This window comes from Mirounga angustirostris, unplaced genomic scaffold (genome assembly GCF_029215605.1).
Source record: "Mirounga angustirostris isolate CCGP_5_RB_7025 unplaced genomic scaffold, mMirAng1.0.hap1 SCAF_3, whole genome shotgun sequence".
NCBI lineage: Eukaryota > Metazoa > Chordata > Mammalia > Carnivora > Phocidae > Mirounga > Mirounga angustirostris.
Window position 1 is genome coordinate 61,558,126 of NW_026991711.1, and position 19,309 is coordinate 61,577,434.

Sequence of the window (19,309 nt, forward strand, 5' to 3'; positions counted from 1 at the left end):
TATGAATTAAATGATATGAATTTCATGGGTAAGAAAGTTTATTACTGTCCTGTAGCTACAGTTTCTAATACACTTGACCTTTTTCTTATTTCAGTGTCAGTAACATAATATCAGATATGAAAGTTGCCAAATCTGCCACATCTAGGATTAGTACAAGACCAGTGCATCAAATTCAGTTTGATGAAGGAACTGACAATTACATGGGACAGAAGACTGATGCTCTTAAGAAAAGGTACTCAGGCTTTGCAGTTTGTTTGGTTTTGCTGGTTTTGTTTGTTTCTCTATAGATTTACTTTATTCTGTGCATGTTATTACTGATAGGTATTTGAGCATTATGGATGCATTTATGTCTGTCTTCTCTGCTTGTACCATTTCCCATAGAGGAAAAAGTGTTCTGGGTTTAGCAGTCTTATGCTTTTCTATACCATTAATCAAATTAGGCCCTGCCTCCCATTTATCCATGATGAATAGAGGTCTCCTGATTTAGGGTAAGTGGAGCTGATTGAATTCTGAACAAATGAACATTTTGTGAAAAGCATTATTTTTCATTCTGATATGTATATAACAATGTATATATTTATATAATCTTTATATCTCTCTATGTAATTATCATTATTCATACCTTAGAAAAATAATTCACCATCAAAAAAAGAAAGAAAGGAAGATCCATTATAATACCTTAAGGTGGTAGATTATTTGTGGCAATTTGAATTTGGTACTTCGCAAACTTAAAGATGTTAAGCCATGGGGCGCCTAGGTGGCTCAGTCGTTAAGCGTCTGCCTTCGGCTCAGGGCATGATTCCAGGGTCCTGGGATCGAGCCCCGCATCGGGTTCCCTGCTCCGCAGGAAGCCTGCTTCTCTCTCTCTCCTGCTGCCCTGCTTGTGTTCCTGCTCTCACTATCTCTCTCTCTGTCAAATGAATAAATAAAATCTTAAAAAAAAAAAAAAAAGTTAAGCCATGCCTTATGTAGTTATTTTATAATAAAAAGCTATCTATATTTACAGAAAGTTTCTGTTTTCTCTCCTTTAAGCCCATGAAGTGATAGTTGGGGAGGGGGAACCAGATATTTAGTATGCTCTAACAAAAACTAACTGATCTTTAGGGGGTGCTTAGAGTTGGAGTATTTTTGATGTTATGTATTCTTTGGATTTTCTTTTAAGTAGAATCCCAGCAACTTGAATTAGCTCCTTTCAGAAGTTAAACTACTAATTTGTACAGGAAAATTGTAAAAGATAGTCAACAGTTAACAAAGGAAGTTCAAGAAGTTACAATGACTTAGGGAGATTTTTGAATTACTAATTTAAAGTGATTTTGTACCTATGACATATTATTGGATAAAATATAGTGTGTACTTGGAGTTTTACTTAAGATTCCTCAAGAATATTTCATTTCAGGGGTGCCTGGCTGGGTTAGTCAGTAGAGCATGCAACTCTTGATCTGGGGTTGTGAGTTCAAGCCCCATGTTGGGCGTAGAGCTTACTTTAAAAAAATATATATATATATTTAATTTCAGTCTTGTTTGAATCAGTCTTCTTTGAAATGATTCCATTTAACTATATCAGAATGCTATATCATAGTTTGATTCTTAATGATATTAGCTGTCATTGAAAATTAGAAGGTGGCGGGGCGCCGGGGTGGCTCATTTGGTTAAGCGTCTGACTTTTGATTTCGGCTCAGGTCATGATCTCAGGGTTGTGAGATGGAGCCTGCTTAGGATTCTCTCTCTCCCTCTCCCTCTGCCCCTTCCCCCGCAACCCCCCCACTCCCCGCACACGTGTCAAAAAAAATTGTTAGGGCAACCCTGTTGGGACTCCTCTCACTCTTGAGACCTTTTTCTGTATCTTCACTTAATAAACTTCTATCGCTTTACTCACACACACACAAAAAAAACCTCTTAGAAATTAGAAAGTGGCAAGGGAGAAGCTAAAAAAAGCAGGACAGTCGTTTATGTGCATATAATGACTGTGTAAAAAGCTGACTGAAGGACTCTAGAGTAAGGGGAAGCGGTGGTGAGATACCAAGTTGTTCACCCTGCTCTGTCATGGGACAGCCTGAGACAATCCAGGCCTAGACTGATCACCACAGATACACCCTGGGCTGATTCCTTAGTAAGAGACAGAGAGGAGTCATGGCTTGGGAGTCATTCTGGCCTGCCTCAGAATCTTGGCATTATGCCACTGACTAATACTGGGACCGGGGCAACTTTTATAGCCTCGTTGGTCTATTTCCTCATCTATAAAATGCTGAAATTGAAGCCTAACTTAAATGGCTTTCTTGAGAAATAGGAAAGGAATGTGCCAACTGTATATAGTAGATGCACAGCAAATGTCTGTTCCCTTCCCTTCCTCTTTAGTACATTCTAAAATTCCATACTTTACCAAATCATTCCTTCTTTACTGTGAGTTACCTTAATCCATCATCCTGTTAACCTGATGCACAGTTAGGGAGTGCAGATGGGGAGAAGGATGCAAAAGCACTGAGAATAGTTGGGGAGCATAAATACCTTTGTTTAAGAATACTTAGGGACCTGCTAAAGGAAAACTTAAGTGATTTGAGATTACTTTATCTAATTTTAATATGGTATTTGAATTTTTTCAGTTAATGTAATTTCATAGGAAAAAAAGTAATTTGATTCAGAAAAGAATTTTTTTTTAAAGATTTTATTTATTTATTTGAGAGAGAGAGAGAAGCATGCTCCTCACTGAGCAGGGAGCCCAATGTGAGGCTCGATCCCAGGACCCCAGGATCATGACCTGAGCCAAAGGCAGACCCTTAACGAGCTGAGGCGCCCCAGACTCCCCAAGAATTCAAAATTATTTTAAAACTAACTCTCCAGTTTTGAACTGATTTTTAATCTGCCAGTAAATTTATTCAAGTATGAATGTGAATTGATGCATAAAGCAGTTGATTTAAATATACAAGGAAAAGTTACCTATTAACTATCTGACTAATTTCAATAGCTAATTTAAAATGTTATGTAAAGAAAGTTAATCATTATTTAAGGGCGCCTGGGTGGCTCAGTTGGTTAAGTGACTGCCTTCGGCTCAGGTCATGATCCTGGAGTCCCTGGATCGAGTCCCTCATCGGGCTCCCTGCTCGGCAGGGAGTCTGCTTCTCCCTCTCCCACTCCCCGTTTGTGTTCCCTCTCTTGCTGTGTCTTTCTCTGTCAAATAAATAAATAAAATCTTAAAAAAAAAAAAAGAAAGAAAGTTAATCATTATTTAAAATTACAGAATGATTGTTAAGTGGGAATGTTTTGATTCATCTGTGCCATCTTTTATAATTATAATTTGTAATTAAACATGCAGTGTTTTCTGCCCTTGAACTAAGACAGCTGTTGACTTTAACAACTTTTAATTTAGCGTATTTTAATAGCTTTCTAATGTTGAGTTTTCTAAAACCTTAATATGAAATGGATCACATAAAATTATGGCAAATTAAACTAATCTTTTCAATTAGATATTTTGGAAATTAAACTACTTAAACTGCTTTATGGTATCATGATGCAAAAATTCAAGTGCATTTGTTCCAGTTTTTAGTTATCAGTTCTAACAATGTGGCAATTTAGTTAAAATGTCTGGTGTGGGTCAGTGGAATTATTTTTAATTTCTATATTGAATATTTAATATAAAATTGTTTTCTCAAATAATTTTTTGTTGGCCATGTGTAAAGATATTAAATTGTTTTTTCTTTTTCAGTCTTAGGAAAAATATGCTCAAAGGGAAAAGACTTAATATTTTTGACCTTAAGGCAGTTACTGAGGAGGCACCTGAAACAGGTTTGTTAAGAACACTATTTCTCAGGTGTAGAAACATTCCTTCTTTCAAAAAAAGTCCTTAATGTTTTGATTGCACAATGTCAGGTATTTTAATAATCCATCCTGTCATTGGCCTAGATCCTGTTTATGAGTGTAGTTGTTACCATTGCTAGTCTTGGTCAGATTCCTCCCTTGAAATGTTTCATTCTTGGAGACAGTGGGAGGTAAATACTACCACCTTCTTGAAGACAGTGGGAGGTAAATACTACCACCTTCTTGAATCCAGAGCTATCAGTTGGCTACTGATTTGGGTTAGAACATTAACATCACACTCCATTTGCAACTATGCTATTACAAAAGGTTCTGCCCTAAGGCAGCTTGCTATCTAGGAGAGGAGATAGCATTTGTAGAAGTAACTTAATGAAGTGATTTTGTGATTGTTTAGGAGCTGGGAAGAGGAGCATTCAGGAAATACATTTAGCAGACTTGTGGGGGTTTTTTATTTTTTTTTAACACACCGTCCTTGTTCCCTGTACTTACCCCTTTCATCTTTGGGTAAGAGGTCAAATCTTTCATATTCACCATTTTAAGTCTAATTACAAGAGATATGAGAGTGTCCTCTTGCTTGACATTAAGTATCGTTTACTGATAAAGGAGGAAACTCAGTACGAATGGTCTTCAGCTTACAAGTGACTTTCATTTCCTAAGATTGTTAAGTTAGCTTTTTGGACTTGATAAAAATAATTTTATAATTGATATTTAAGTTCCGAAGCCAGCCTCCAATGGCTCATTTAATCTATCAGTTACTTATATAAATATCTGATTTTTCCCACTATTCAGTAAACTCCTAGATACTAGGGCCTGGGTTTCACTGATTTTTGTATACCCAGCAGCACCTAGCCAGTGGCTGACGGATCATAGGAATTAGTTATCTTAAATCATAAATGCTTTTTTTGAACAAATTGAGCTATGAAATTTCTGTCCATAGAGGAAAGGAGTTAATTCAATCAGTGTTTGTTCATTTAAACTAAAGGTGAAGCTAAGAGAACAGCTCGCCTTCTCTTACTTAAAAACTGCTTTCTGTCCTGTATAATGGACAGGAAGTACAAGGGGCACCTGGCTGGCTCAGTCCTCAGAGCATGTAACTTTGGATCCTCGGGGTCATGGGTTCAAGCCCCATGTTGGTTGTCAAGATTACCTTAAAAAAAAAAAAAAAAAGGAATTACAAAATGCGTGCGCACGCGCGCGCGCACACACACAGATGATTCTAACAACTACTTGAAAAAAACAAACTAAAACATGCAGTCATGGAGAATGGGTCACCTCTCCCCTGTTGATGTGGCAACTGTTAAACTTGCCTCAAAAAGGGCATTTATTGTCAGGGCAGCTGCCATTGTCCACCTACTGAACAGCCAGGAGAGGCACTTGGATTCTTGAAGGAGCCAGCTTGCTCTTTTAAATCAGAAACCCTATTCCTTAAAACTGAAGCACTGAAGTTTTATAAAAAATATAAAATGATTGTGCTCTAATAAGGAAAATAATACACAGATTTATAAAAATTTACCCACCACCTGGGTGGCTCAATTGGTTAAGCATCCCACTCTTGGTTTCAGCTCAGGTCATGATCTCAAGGTTGTGGGATGGAGCCTGATGCATCCCACGTTGCCGGAGGTCTGCTTGTCCCTCTCCCTCTGTTTCTCCCCCTGCTCGCTCGCTCTCTCTCTCTCATAAATAAGAAAAAATAAGTAAAATCTTTAAAAAAAATTTAATGAAGGTACTGTTTTAATAAACTATACTTGATTGAGTCTAAAGAATGTCTTTTGTTCCCTATTAAATCAATACCAACCATGTACAAACTTAAGCATTTATTCACTGTTGTTTCCCTACCCCCTAAAATAATGCCTGACATATAGTTGGCATTCAGTAATTATTTGTTGACAGAATGATGAGTTCTTCTGTCCCATGATTCACACATTTTGCTTCCCTCCAGGTTCCTACCACTGCTGCAAAGGACCCTTCTGCTTATCCTGCAGTAATTTAGAGCTGAGGGGCAATATAGCTTAATGGAAGGAATGTTGGTATTTGATAGATGTGGATTATTCAAATTCAGATTCTCCCGTACTAACTTCTCTGAGTTTCCCTTTCTCCATCTATAAAATGGGGCTAATACATGCCTCTCAGGGATTAAATGAAGTAATATAATTCAAGTGTCAGGCACAGTGCCAAGACCACAGTGGACAGTCAGGACATAGTTGCAGCTGTTAGCAGTAATAGTAACAATGATGGTGGTGATGATCATGATCACAGAAAAGACATGTGTTGATCAGTGTCTACTGAATAAATCTATAAAATGTGACTATTTTGCTCTCATGATTATCTGCAAATGTGGCTAATTAAGCCTAACTGATGTGATCTTTTCTCTGTATCAGATGTTTTAGGCCAATATACTTAATATACAGCAGTCAGTCAGTGTGTGGTCAGGCAGGGTCGTACATGAACTTTAACATACATGTCTGTGTGCACATATTTTTTGTTTTGGGTAAATATCTAGGAGTCAAATTGTTGTATACTGCCAAACTATTTTTGAAAGAGGTTGTACCATTTTACATTCCCACCAGCAGTGACTGGTGGAAATATGATTCATTCTTTTTTTTTTTTAAAGATTTTTTTTATTTGACAGAGAGAGACACAGCGAGAGAGGGAACACAAGCAGGGGGAGTGGGAGAGGGAGAAGCAGGCTCCCGGCCAAGCAGGGAGCCCGATGCGGGGCTCGATCATGACCTGAGCCGGAGGCAGATGCCTAACGACTGAGCCACCCAGGTGCCCCGAAATATGATTCATTCTTGAAAGATGTCTTCAATTTCTGAAGCAAATAAATGATTGAAATGCGATATGATGGTGGTTATAAGCTAACATTATAATATGAACTTATAGAGTTGGTTGTGAGGATGAAATTAATGCATAAAAAGCATAGCACAGAGTAAGTGCTCCATATCCATTAGTAGAATTGTCATTATTATTATGTTAATTTCTCTGGTCTTTAATAATAGTACTTTGTGACTTATCTTGACAGACTAAAAATAAAGATAAATAGGCTGGACTTTAAATATCAAAGTAACCTGTTATATAAAAAATATTCACTTTCATGGGGCACCTTGGTGGCTCTGTCGGTTAAGTGTCTGACTCTTGATTTTGGCTCAGGTCATGTTCTCAGGGTCATGAGATCCAGCCCTGTGTTGGCGGGCTCTGTGCTCAGGGGGGAGTCTGCTAAGATTCTCTCCCTCCCCCCTTTCTTTGCTTGTGTGAGCTCTCTCTCTCTCAAATAAATAAATCTTTAAGAAAAATAACACGGGGTGCCTGGGTGGCTCAGTTGGTTGAACATCTGCCTTCTGCTCGGGTTGTGGTCTTGGAGTCCTGGGATCAAGCCCCACGATGGGCTCCCTGCTCAGGGGGGCGTCTGCTTCTCCCTCTGCCCCTTCCCCCACTTGTACGCGCACGCACTCTCTCTCTCTCTCTCCCTCTCCCCCTCCTCCTCTCTCCCCCCTCATGCTCTCTCTTGTGTTCTCTCTCAAATAAATAAAATCTTAAAGAAAACAATAAAATAAATATTCACGTTCATGAAAACGTTTTTAAACAAAATACACATTCCTTTTTCCTTTCCAGTAGAGGGGGCAGTGAGACTTGTTGCTTGCCTAGCAGTGTAGTAAAACAAAAGCTAAGGCTTGCGGTAATTGTTGCGGTAGGCTTTTTATGTCGTCTTCCTTTAGTTTTAGCTCTCAGAGAGTGACCTTTCATTATATACTGTTTATTTATAAGCCTCAGGGCCTGAAATGTATTAACAAGTTGGAGTTGATGATAAAATTTTTTAAAATAAAGATATATACATTGACTTGTGATTACTTGAAATGTTTTTATCATAGAGACAGCACCTTCACTTTGGGAAGTAGAATTTGCTAAGCAGTTAGCCACAGTAAATGAGCAGCCCCTTCAGAATGGCTTTGCAGAGATGATCCAGTGGACGAAAGAGGGGAAACTGTGGGAGTTTCCAATTAACAATGAAGCAGGTAAGTCTTAATTTCAGAGGTTTATAAAATTCAGTATGGAGATTAAATCTGGCGGGTGTTCAGTCATAGAGTCTAGATATTTACATGAATTTCCAAACTTGGTATAAATATCTTGGTGGTGTCTGAAAAGAAATTTGACGGTGTTTTTTTTTTTTTTTTTTTGAAAAAAGTTAGGATTTCATTTAATTCTGGGTTTTTGATAAGGAAAATGAAGTAAAATTAGGGGCGCCTGGGGGGCTCTGTTGGTTAAGTGTCCAACTCTTTTTTTTTTTTTTTAAGATTTATTTATTTAAGAGAGAACATGAGTGGGAGGGGAGGGGCAGAGGGAGAGAGAGAAGCAGATTCCCCGCTGAACAGGGAGCCTGCCGTGGGGCTCGATCCCAGGACCCTGAGATCACGACCTGAGCCAAAGGCAGACGCTTAACCGACTGAGCCACTCAGGCAACCCTAAGTGTCCAGCTCTTGATCTCAGCTCAGGTCTTGACCTCATGGTCATGAGTTCAGGCCCGTGTTGGGCTCTGCGCTGAGCATGGAGTCTACTTAAAAATAATAAAAATTTAAAAAGGAAGTAAAGTTATATGGCAGAAATGCATCATGAATTTCTACGTGACATGAAAGTGTTGACTGCAAATGATGATAGTTACTAATTGCTAAGCAGATTACCTGGAAAATCTTCTCATATATTAAATCCTGCGTATGAGATTATATTTCAATTTTGGAGAACATTACAACTCTGAAAGTTTTATGCTGGTTATCTTTTACTCATAAAACTATTGCATTAATGAGATGAAAGGTTCTTGGAGTTGAAAGCTATTCAAAGCAAAAACTTTAGAAGGCTTCAAAATTTTTTGGACCAGGGGCGCCTGGGTGGCTCAGATGGTTAAGCGTCTGCCTTCGGCTCAGGTCATAATCCCGGAGTTCCGGGATCGAGTCCCGCATCGGGCTCCCTGCTGGGCGGGGAGCCTGCTTCTCCCTCTGCCTCTGCCTCTCTCTCTCTCTCTGACTTTCATGAATAAATAAATAAAACATTAAAAAAAATTATAAAAAAAAAAAATTTTTTTTTGGACCTCCGGCTGCATACCTAGGTTCTTCGAACTATTACATGCTATTATCTACTTTCCTGAAGATTATTCTGGAGATGTTACTTCTTCCTCACTCAAAAGGAAAACAGTATTACTATGCTATTTATTTTTATGCTTTTTTAAATGTTATCATTAGCTAAACATTTTAGGTGTATTTATTTTATTTTATTTTATTTTATTTATTTATTTGAGACAGAGAGAATGAGAGAGAGAGAGCACATGAGAGGGGGGAGGGTCAGAGGGAGAAGCAGACTCCCCGCGGAGCAGGGAGCCGGATGTGGGACTTGATCCCGGGACTCCAGGATCATGACCTGAGCTGAAGGCAGTCGCTTAACCAACTGAGCCACCCAGGCGCCCAGGTGTATTTTCAATTAGAAGAGATTCATTTACTTTTATGGTACAGTTTGCTAGGAATTGTAAACACCTCAGTAAGTCTTAGGAAAATATAGTCCACATTTTAACCTTTGTAATATTATGATGTCACTATAACATTTTATTTTTTTATAATCTTTCATTTTTTGGATTAATAGGTGGAATGGAAGCTTAAATATCAGAAATATTTTGTCTTATATGTTCATATAGTATTACTTTGTATAGGAAAACTTTAGAGACTGATAATTCCTTTAATAAAATCTGAATATTTTGTGGTTTTGTACAGTATATGCAGTAATAAAGGATGCTGTGTTGTTGTGTTTTATCTGTTACATAACATGTACATTTCTCAAAGTATTATGCTTTCCATACTCTGGTAGGTATCAGAGAAAGGTGGGAAAAAAGCCCAAGGACTTTTCAGTTGTGCAAACCAGAGTACAGATCCAGCTCTCTTGGTGATTAGCCATTTGCCTTTGAGGATACTAACCTCTAGAGGTTAAAAAACCAGATGAGTTTCCTCATCTATAAAATTAAAGATACCTCATTGGGAGAATGTAAGAACTAAGACAAAGTTATGTGAGTTGCTCAGCACAGTTCTTGGCATATAATACATGTAAATAAATGTTAGTTCATTTCCCTCTGTATGAACACAGAATTTTAAAAGGAGAAAAAGTTAACAGAATACAGTGTAATACAGAATATTAAGGAAAGATTTCCTTATTTGATGAAACTTGAGTGTTCTAAGTCCTCATAGTTAAAAACATGGCTCTAAAACCCGATATTGAGGTAGAATAACATGTGACTTTTTTTTTTAAGATTTTATTTATTTATTTGAGAGAGAGAGCATGAGCGGGGTGAGGGGCAGAGGGAGAAGCAGACTCCCGCTGAGCAGGGAGCCTGATGCTGGGCTTGATCCCGGAACTCCGGGATTATGACCTGAGCCGAAGGCAGACGCTTAACCGACTGAACCACCCAGGTGCCCCAACATGTGACTTTATTTAGGAGAAATAGTGGTTAGGGGTTCAAGTTTTGAATGAGTTATATGCTTAATCTCACTAAGCCTCACTTCCCCTGTCTATGAAATGATGGGGATGAATATAGGATTTATTTTATGGGATTCTTCTGAAAAACAAGTGAGGTTATACAAGTAAAGCATCATCAGCCGTCATCATCCCTGTTCCTACTTCCTACAACAACAATATATATGAGGGGGTTTTACTATGCTGCAAGGATCTGAAATCTTAAACTATTAGTGAGGATATGTATTTTCTAGGAACCACCAAATAGGGTAACCAAAAAGTAAGGGTTAGTGTACATTGTCATCAACAATAAAACACTTCAGTTCATCAAAATTTTGAATGTCCAAACTCCAAAGAAATTTATCTTAAATTTGACCTGGGTTTTGAGAAAGTTTAATTTTTACGAAAGGGAAAAAAACCATGTCTTTTGGTCACGTTAGGGAGATAAATGTGACAAGTTTCCATATACACTGTACGTATTATTGATGCTTCAGGGTGGGAAAGGGAGGTATCTCATTTCCAGCTCCTTGAGGCAATTGTTATCTGAATGAAAAACAGGAAAGGAACTGTGGAAACTTTCTCACTTTGATCACTCTCCTCAATATACACTTAGGAACTTCAGAATACTTTTAAGAGACTGGCATTAGAATTTGGAACCTTTACAGTTCAATAATATCCTTCTATATTTCTTATTTTTAAATTTTAAGATTAATAAAATGTCATGCTCTCTCTACTAATAGCTTCATGAAGATTTACTTTGATGCTTTTGGGGAAAGGTGTTTTTTTTTTTTTAAAGATTTTATTTATTTATTTGACAGAGAGAGAGATAGTGAGAGCAGGAACACAAGCAGGGGGAGTGGGAGAGTGAGAAGCAGGCTTCCTGCTGAGCAGGGAGCCCGATGTGGGACTCGATCCCAGGACCCTGGGATCATGACCTGAGCCCAAGGCAGACGCTTAACGACTGAGCCACCCAGGCGCCCTGGGGAAAGGTGTTTTATTTTTAGGGGTGAGCCATGCCAGTTTCTGAACGTAATACTGAAAATGACAAAATGACGTGTCCTGTGTTGACAACTTTACTTTCCAGTGTTATGTTTTTCATTTATATAAAAAATTAGTTTTTTGTTATAACACATAAAACATATAAATTATTTTCCAATTTGAAGTAGCTTTTTTCCAGTTTTTTTTTTTTTTTTTAAGAACTGGTTTGTCCCTTCTGTTTTGCTTTGCCAGCATAGAGATTTGTAAGAGCAGTTAAGTAGCATTATTCCCACTTAGATTTTGCAGTAGTTATTATATATTGGATTGATAAAAGTTTTATTTTAGCTTTGACTTTGACTTTAAATTTAATCATGTTTTTACCACTACCCAGTTAACAGAGTCTTGGCTCTTGAATATTCTTTAGCCATATATATGCCACCAAAAAAGTGTAAGTGCAATAAGTTTTGAAATGTATCAGTTTTTGATGCATAACATGCTACCCCCAAAACTTAGTAAGACAACAACTAAGTTATAACTGTTCCTGAATTTATGGGTTTTCCGGTTGGTTTTGGCAGCTTAGCTGAGGGTGGTTCCCTCTAGAGTGGCTTGTCTCACATGTCTGGTTGTGGGTGCTGGCTCTTATGAGGGGAGATGGAGATAACTGGGTTATATGTCACTCATCGTCTCACACACTAGCTTGGGCTTCTTCACATGACTGTAGTAGAGTTCCTAACAGCAAGGAAGAGCAAGGATTGATGTGTAAGTACTTTTCAAGCCTTTGTTTGCACTATTCTGAGTAATATCCCATTGACCAAAGCAGGTCACTTCGCCAACCCTGAATTCGAGGGTCTGAGAAACAGACTCCATTTATGGGAAGAATGACAAAATCACATTGTGAACGGTCATGTCTAGAAACATAGGAGTGATATGTATCAGTATGTTTGTGGCCATTTGTCTATCTACCACCTTGATTTTATTTACTTTAGTTTTAATAAAAATAGTGTATAGATCTTTAAATGTCCAAATAAATTTTTACAAAAATCTCTTTCAGTAAATACAAACTAACTGCAAGCGTGAGTAGAAAGCATTTAAGCCTTTTATTTTGAGATAATTGTAGATTCACATGCCATTGAAGAGAGAATAAATACCCTGGATAGCTTCTACCCATTTTCTCCCAATAGTTGCTTCCTGCAAAACCATAGTACGATATTACAGCCAGGCAATTGGCATTGATACAGTTCTTCAAACGTTCAGATGTCACCAGCTTTACAAATACTCCTTTATACATACGTATTTAGTTCTGTGCAATTTTATCACATGCGTAGACTCACGTAACCACCACCACAGTCAAGATACACAATTCCATCACCTCAAAGAGCGCTCTTAGAGCCCTTTTATGACCACACCTGCTTGCCGTCCACTGCCTCCCCTTAGTCCTGGATCCCTGGCAATCACTAAATTCAGTCACCATTTCTTAATTTTTTCATTTCAAGAAGTATATACAAATAGAATCATACAGTGTGTAAGCTTTGGGAATTAACTTTTTTTCACTCAGCCTGATTAATTATCTGGAGATTTATCCATGTTGTTGCATGTATCAGTATGTTTGTGGCTTGGTTTTTTTTGTTGTTGTTTTTTTAAACTGAGCCAACCAGGTGCCCTACATGTTTAGTTTTAGTGTTTTTTTTAAGATTTTATTTATTCATTTGAGAGAGAGAGAAAGAGAGAGCGCATGTATGAGCAGGAGGAGGGGCAGAGGGAGAGAGAAAGGGAGAAGCAGACTCCCCACGGAATGGGATGGGTTGGGGGAGCCTGTTGGGCTTGATCCCAGGACCCTGAGATGATGACCTGAGCTGAAGTCAGACACTTAACCAGCTGAGCCACCCAGGCATCCCCTGCATGTTTAGTTTTTTAAAGAAACTTCCAAACTGTTTTCTAGAGTGGCTGTGCCATTTTATATTCCCACCAGCAATGTGTGAACCATCTAGCTTCTCGTTCTCACCAACATTTGATGTTGGCACTATTTTTCTTTTAGATGTGTTTACATTCTGATAGATGTGTATTGATAGCTCATTGTGGTTTTAATCTGCATTTCCCTAATGGCTAGAGAGGTTGACCTTGTTTTTCTTGTGTGTGTTTGCCATCTGTATATCTTCTTCAATGAAATGTTTGTTCTTGTTTTTTTTGCCCATTCTCTCTCTTTTTTTTTTTTAGTATGTTCAGTTAGCCACTGTGTAGTACATCATTAGTTTTTGATGTAGTGTTCGACGATTCGTTAGTTAGGTATAACACCCAGTGCTCATCACCACATGTGCCCTCCTTAATACCCATCACCCTGTTACCCCCTCCCCTCTGAAATCCTCACTTTGTTTTCCGGGGTCCATAGTCTCTCATGGTTCGTCTCCCTCTCTGATTTCTGCCCCTTCAGGTTTCCCTCCCTTCCCCTATGGTCCTCGGTGCTATTTTTGACCATTCTCTAATTGGATTGTCTGGTTTTCTTACTGTAGAGCTTTGAGAGTTTTTTTGAATATATTCCAGACACTAGACCTTTATTGAGTATTTGGTTTGCATTGGGGTGCCTGAGTGGCTCAGTCAGTTAAGTATCTGACTCTTGGTTGCAGCTCAGGTCTTGATCTCGGTTGTGAGATCGAGCCCCAAATCGCCCTCTGTGCTGGGCATGGAGCCTGCTTAAGATTCTCTTTCCCCCTCTCCCTGGGCTCCTCCCCGGCTCTCTTTCTCTAAAAAAAAAGAAAAAAAAAATAGTTTGCAGATATTTTCTCCCAGTCTGTAGTTTGTTTTTTCATCCTCTTAACAGAGTCTTTCACAGAGCAAAAGTTTTTCATTTTGATGGAGTCCAGTTTTTCCTTTTATGGATGGTACTTTTAGTGTCAAATTCTTTGCCAGCTTTGAACTGGAATATTTTCCTGTTTTTTTCTTTTTCTTTTTTTCTTTTTTAAGATTTTATTTTTAAGCATTCCCTACACCCAGCATGGGCTTGAACTCACAACCCCAAGATCAGGAGTCCCACGCTCTACTGACTGAGCCAGCCAAGTGGCACTCCGCTGTGTTTTTTTCTGTAAAATCTATAGTTTTACGTTTATTTTTTTTAAATCTTTAATTTTTTTTTTAAAGATTGTATTTATTTGACAGAGAGAGACATAGCGAGAGAGGGAACACAAGCAGGGGGAGTAGGACACAAGCACGTTTAACTGACTGAGCCACCCAGGCTCCCCTATAGTTTTACATTTAAATTCATGATCCATTTGGGGTTAATTTATATGAGGTATGAGGTTTAGGTTGAAGTTCTTTCTGTGTGTGTGTCAATAGATATCCACTTGCTCTGGCATGATTTGTCAGAAAGACTATCCTTTCTTCATTGAATTCTTTGCACCTTTGTTTAAAAGTTTGGGCACATTTGGGGCACCTGGGTGGCTCAGTCAGTTGAGTGTCTGCCTTTGGCTCATGATCCCGGGATCCTGGGATCGAGTCCCACGTTGAACTTCCTGCTCAGTGAGGAGCCTGCCTCTCCCTCTGCCGCTCTGCCTGCTTGTGCTCTCTGTCTGTCTGTCTCTCTCTCTCTGTCAAAGAAATAAAATATTTTTTAAAAATTGGGCACATTTGTGTGGGTCTGTATTACTCTGCTAGGGCTGCCATAACAAAAAACCACAGACTGGGTGGCTTGAACAGATTAATTTTCTGACAGTTCTGGAGGCTTGAAGGCCCAAGGTCAAGGTGCCAGCAGGTTTTATTTTTCCTGAGGCCTCTCTTCGTGGTTTGTAGATGTTTGCCTTTTTGTTGTGTCTTCATGTGATCTTTTCTCTGTGGGTGCTCCTTGTGTTTCTTCCTCTTCTTATAAGGGCACCAGTCCATCAGGACTCCACTGTTGCAACTTCATTTAACCTTAATTACCTTCTTAAAGGTCCTATCTCTAAATATAGTCACATTGGGGTTGGGACCTCAACCTATCGATTTTGAGGGGTCCCTAACAGTCTATTTCTGGGCCCTCCCTTTTGTCCCATCAATCTATGTGTCTGTCCCTCTGTCAATACACACTTTTGATGAGTGTAGCTATTTCTTAGCTAAATCTTAGCATTATTGCTCCCATTTTGTTCTTCTCTTCCAAGATTGTTGTAATATTCTACAACTTTCGCCTTTCCATGTAAATTTTAGAATAAACTTGGTGGCAAAACTTTACTGAGATTTTGATAGGAAGTACATTAAACATATAGATCAGTTTGGAGAGAATATCTTAGTGTGTTGGGTTTTCCAGTTTAAATGTAATTAGAAATGTGAGTGATTTTTTTGTGTTGATCTTGTATCATGTAACCTTACTGAACTGACTAGTTAGTTCTAGGAGGGTTTTTTTTTTGTAGATTCTTTGGGATTTTCTATGTAGACAAACATGTCATCTACAAATAGGGGTAGTTCTGTTTCTTCCTTTGCCATCTGTATGCCTTTTCTTCCTCCCTCATTGCAGTGGCTAAAATTTTTAGTACTGTGTTGAGTAAAAGTGGTAAGTAAGAGCTGACTTTGTTGTCTTGTTCAGGAACTTAGGGAAAAAGCCTTCAGTCTTTCAGCATCAAGTATGATATTAGCTATAGATTTTTTGTAGATGCTCTTTATGAAGTTGAAGTAGTTTTTCTTTTTTTCTAACTTGGTGAGAATTTTTATCAAAAATGGGTGTTGTGGGGTGCCTGGGTGGCTGAGTCAGTTAAGTGTCTGCTTTTGGCTCAGGTCGTGATCCCAGGGTCCTACGACTGGACCCCGAGTCAGGCTCCCTGCTCATCTGGGAATCCTTCTCCCTCTGCCCCTCTCCCTTCTTGTGCTCTCTCTCTCACAAATAAATCAATAAAATCTTAAAAAAAAAATGGGTGTTATATCATAGGACTTTTCTTCTTCAACCTGTTGATATGGTGGATTACATTGATTTTCAAATGTTGCACCATCCCTGCACACCTGGTCTAAGTCCCACTTGATCTTGGTATATAAATCTTTTTATACATTGTTGAGTTTGTTTGCTAATCTTGTTTAAAGTTTTTGCCTCTAAGTTCATGAGAGATAATGGGTTGTAGTTCTCTCTCTCTCTCAATTTGTTTGTTTTGTGGTTGTGTCTTTGTCGGGTTTGGTAACAAGGTAATACTGGCCTTATAACATGAGTTAGGAGTGTTCTTTGTTCTAGTTTCCAGAAGAGATTGTGTAAAGCTGGTGTTTGTTTTCTTTCAGTGTTAAATAAAATTCTCAAGTGAAGCCATCTGGGCTGAGGGATTTCTCTTTTGAGACCTTTTAAACTACAAATTCCTTTTCTTTAATAGTTACAAGACAGTTCAAGTTACCTATTTGATTTGAATTTTGGTCCTTTAGTGGATTTTCTTTAAGTTGTCCTTTTTTTTTTTTTTTTAAGTTGTTGAGTATTTTAGTGTATAGTTGTTTGTGGTATTCCCTTATGATGCCTCTGATGGTTTCAGGATTTATAGCGATAACCCCCTTTTCATTCCTGTTTCATTCTTCTCCTTTTTTCTTTATCAGACTTAATAGAGATTTATTGATTTCACTGATTTTTTTTTTTTTTAAAGAACTAGTATTGGTTTCCTTGATTTTTCTCTATTTTTCTATTTTCAATTTTATTGACTTTGGATGTTATCTTTATTATTTCCTTCCTTTGCTTCCTTTGGGATTATTTTGCTCTTTTGCTAGGTTCTTGAGGTGGGAACTTAGATTATTGATTTGAGACTTTTCCTCTTATGTATTCATTTAGTACTGTATGTATCCCTCTTAGCACTGCTTTAGCCACGAATTTTGATTTGTTGTGTTTTCATTTTCATGGCAATTCTGAGTGTTTTTTAAGTATATTGTTTAATTTTAACTGTTTCCTATTGTCTTTCTGTTACTGATTTCTAGTTTGATTCCATTATGGTCTGAGAATGTACTATGTGTTACTCCAGTTATTTTAAATGTGTTGCAGTTTGTGACCCAGGATGTGGTCCAGCTAGGTGAATGTTCCATTAATGCTTGAAAAGAATTTGTATTCTGAAATAGTTGGTGGAGTGTTCTGTAGACGTCAGTTTGATAATGTTTGTTGATATTGTTCAGTTCTTCTTTATCTTGGCTAATTTTCCACCTGGTAGTTCTTGAAATTGCTGACAATGGACTGTTGAAATCCCCACTATAATTGTGGGTTTTTCTGTTTCTTTTTTATTTCTATCATTTTTTTCTTCACGTATTTAGAAACTCTATTGTTCGGTGCATACGTAATTCACATCACTATGTCTTCTTGGTGGATTGACCCTTTTATTATGTAATGTTTTTCTTTCTCCCTAGTAATTTTTTTTTGCTCTGAAGTCTGTTTTGTCTGATAATCATATAACCACTCATGCTTTCTTTTTTTTTAATTAATGTTAACAAGATATATTTTTCTCCTTTTATTTTCAACCTTCCTATGTTTGAAGTGTTTGAAGTGAGTTTCATATAGAAAGCATATAGTTGGGGGCGCCTGGGTGGCTCAGTTGTTGAGCAACTGCCTTCGGCTCAGGTCATGGTCCCAGGGTCCTGGGATCGAGTCCCATATCAGGCTCTCTGCTCCGCGGGAAGCCTGCTTCTCCCTCTCCCACTCCCCCTGCTTGTGTTCCCTCTCTCGCTGTGTCTCTCTCTGTCAAATAAATAAATAAATAAAATCTTTAAAAAAAAGAAAGCATATAGTTGGATGTTTTTATATTCACTCTGCAATCTCTGTCTTTTGATTGGTATATTTAGACCATTTACATTTGAAGCAATTTATTAGGACTTAAATCACCTATTTTATTACTTGTTTTCTGTTCATTTTCTCCATTTCTCATTCCTTTTTTTTCCCCTTTGGCTTCCTGTGGCCTGCTTGAACATGTTTTAAGATTCTATTTTGTTTTATTTATATAATTTTTTTTAGTGTAGTTTGTATAGTTTTCTTAGTGGTTGCTTTAGAATTGAAGTTTTCATTAGCAGTAACTGCTGCTACACTTTGAACATTTATAATGTGCTAAGCATTATAAGAGTTTTATAAGTTTTGTGTCTTTGTAATCTTTACAGAAACCAAAGGAAGCCTCATTTTATACGTGATGCTCAGGTTAATTTGCCCAGACAATTAGTAAATTGGCGGGCAAACCTAGATCTAACTCCAAAGTTCATGGCTTTAACTGTAATACTCATTAATGTTAATTTTACAATAGAGGTTTTACATCAAAATTGTAATGTATTTTATCTCATTTCCTAGGTTTTGATGATGATGGTTCAGAATTTCATGAACATGTATTTCTGGATAAACACCTGAAAGATTTTCCAAAACAAGGACCCATTCGCCACTTCATGGAGCTGGTGACCTGTGGCCTTTCCAAAAACCCATACCTGAGTGTTAAACAGAAGATTGAACACATAGAGTGGTTTAGAAATTATTTTAATGAAAAACAAGACATTCTAAAAGAAAGTGGCATACAGTTCAATTGAAGACCATGAAAATTTTTATTTCAAGCTGTTGGTGATGGATATTATAACTAAATAAAATAATTTTACTAGAAGTTTTCCTATGTTGTGTTAATTATTACATCTGATGTGAATGGTATAAATGTTAAATTGCTTAAAAGTATATAATGGTAACTGAAGAATTTTTTTTTTTTTTTAAAGATTTTATTTGTTTATTTGACAGAGACAGAGACAGCGAGAGCAGGAACACAAGCAGGGGGAGTGGGAGAGGGAGAAGCAGGCTTCCCGCTGAGCCGGGAGCCCGATGTGGGACTCGATCCCAGGACCCCGGGACCATGACCTGAGCCAAAGGCAGTCGCACAGCCAACTGAGCCACCCAGGCGCCCAATGAAGAATATTCTTGCATGGAGAAAAGTTGTCAACGTTCACAGATGCAACTAGTAATTCTTAACAAGAAGAATATTTTAGAGTTAGTAGTAAGTTTAAGACAACTTCTTCTAATCTTTTTCTTTTCAGTGACTGTACTTTGAAATATAATTATTAGCCACATATCTGATGACATCAGAGTGCTATAACAGTTGAGATG

At 37.9% G+C, this 19,309-nt stretch overlaps 1 protein-coding gene across 1 annotated transcript in view; it reads left to right on the forward strand.

Annotated features, from left to right (window-relative positions):
• MRPS31 (mitochondrial ribosomal protein S31) overlaps positions 1-18,818 on the forward strand; it is a 33,717-nt gene extending 14,899 nt beyond the window's left edge. Inside the window, exons 4-7 of the mRNA XM_045869832.2 lie at positions 95-232; positions 3,701-3,780; positions 7,680-7,823; positions 18,518-18,818. Coding sequence (XP_045725788.1) covers positions 95-232; positions 3,701-3,780; positions 7,680-7,823; positions 18,518-18,747 — 592 coding nt within the window. The 3' untranslated portion in view covers positions 18,748-18,818. The remainder of the gene's footprint in view (positions 1-94; positions 233-3,700; positions 3,781-7,679; positions 7,824-18,517) is intronic.
• The last annotated feature ends 491 nt before the right edge of the window (positions 18,819-19,309 follow it).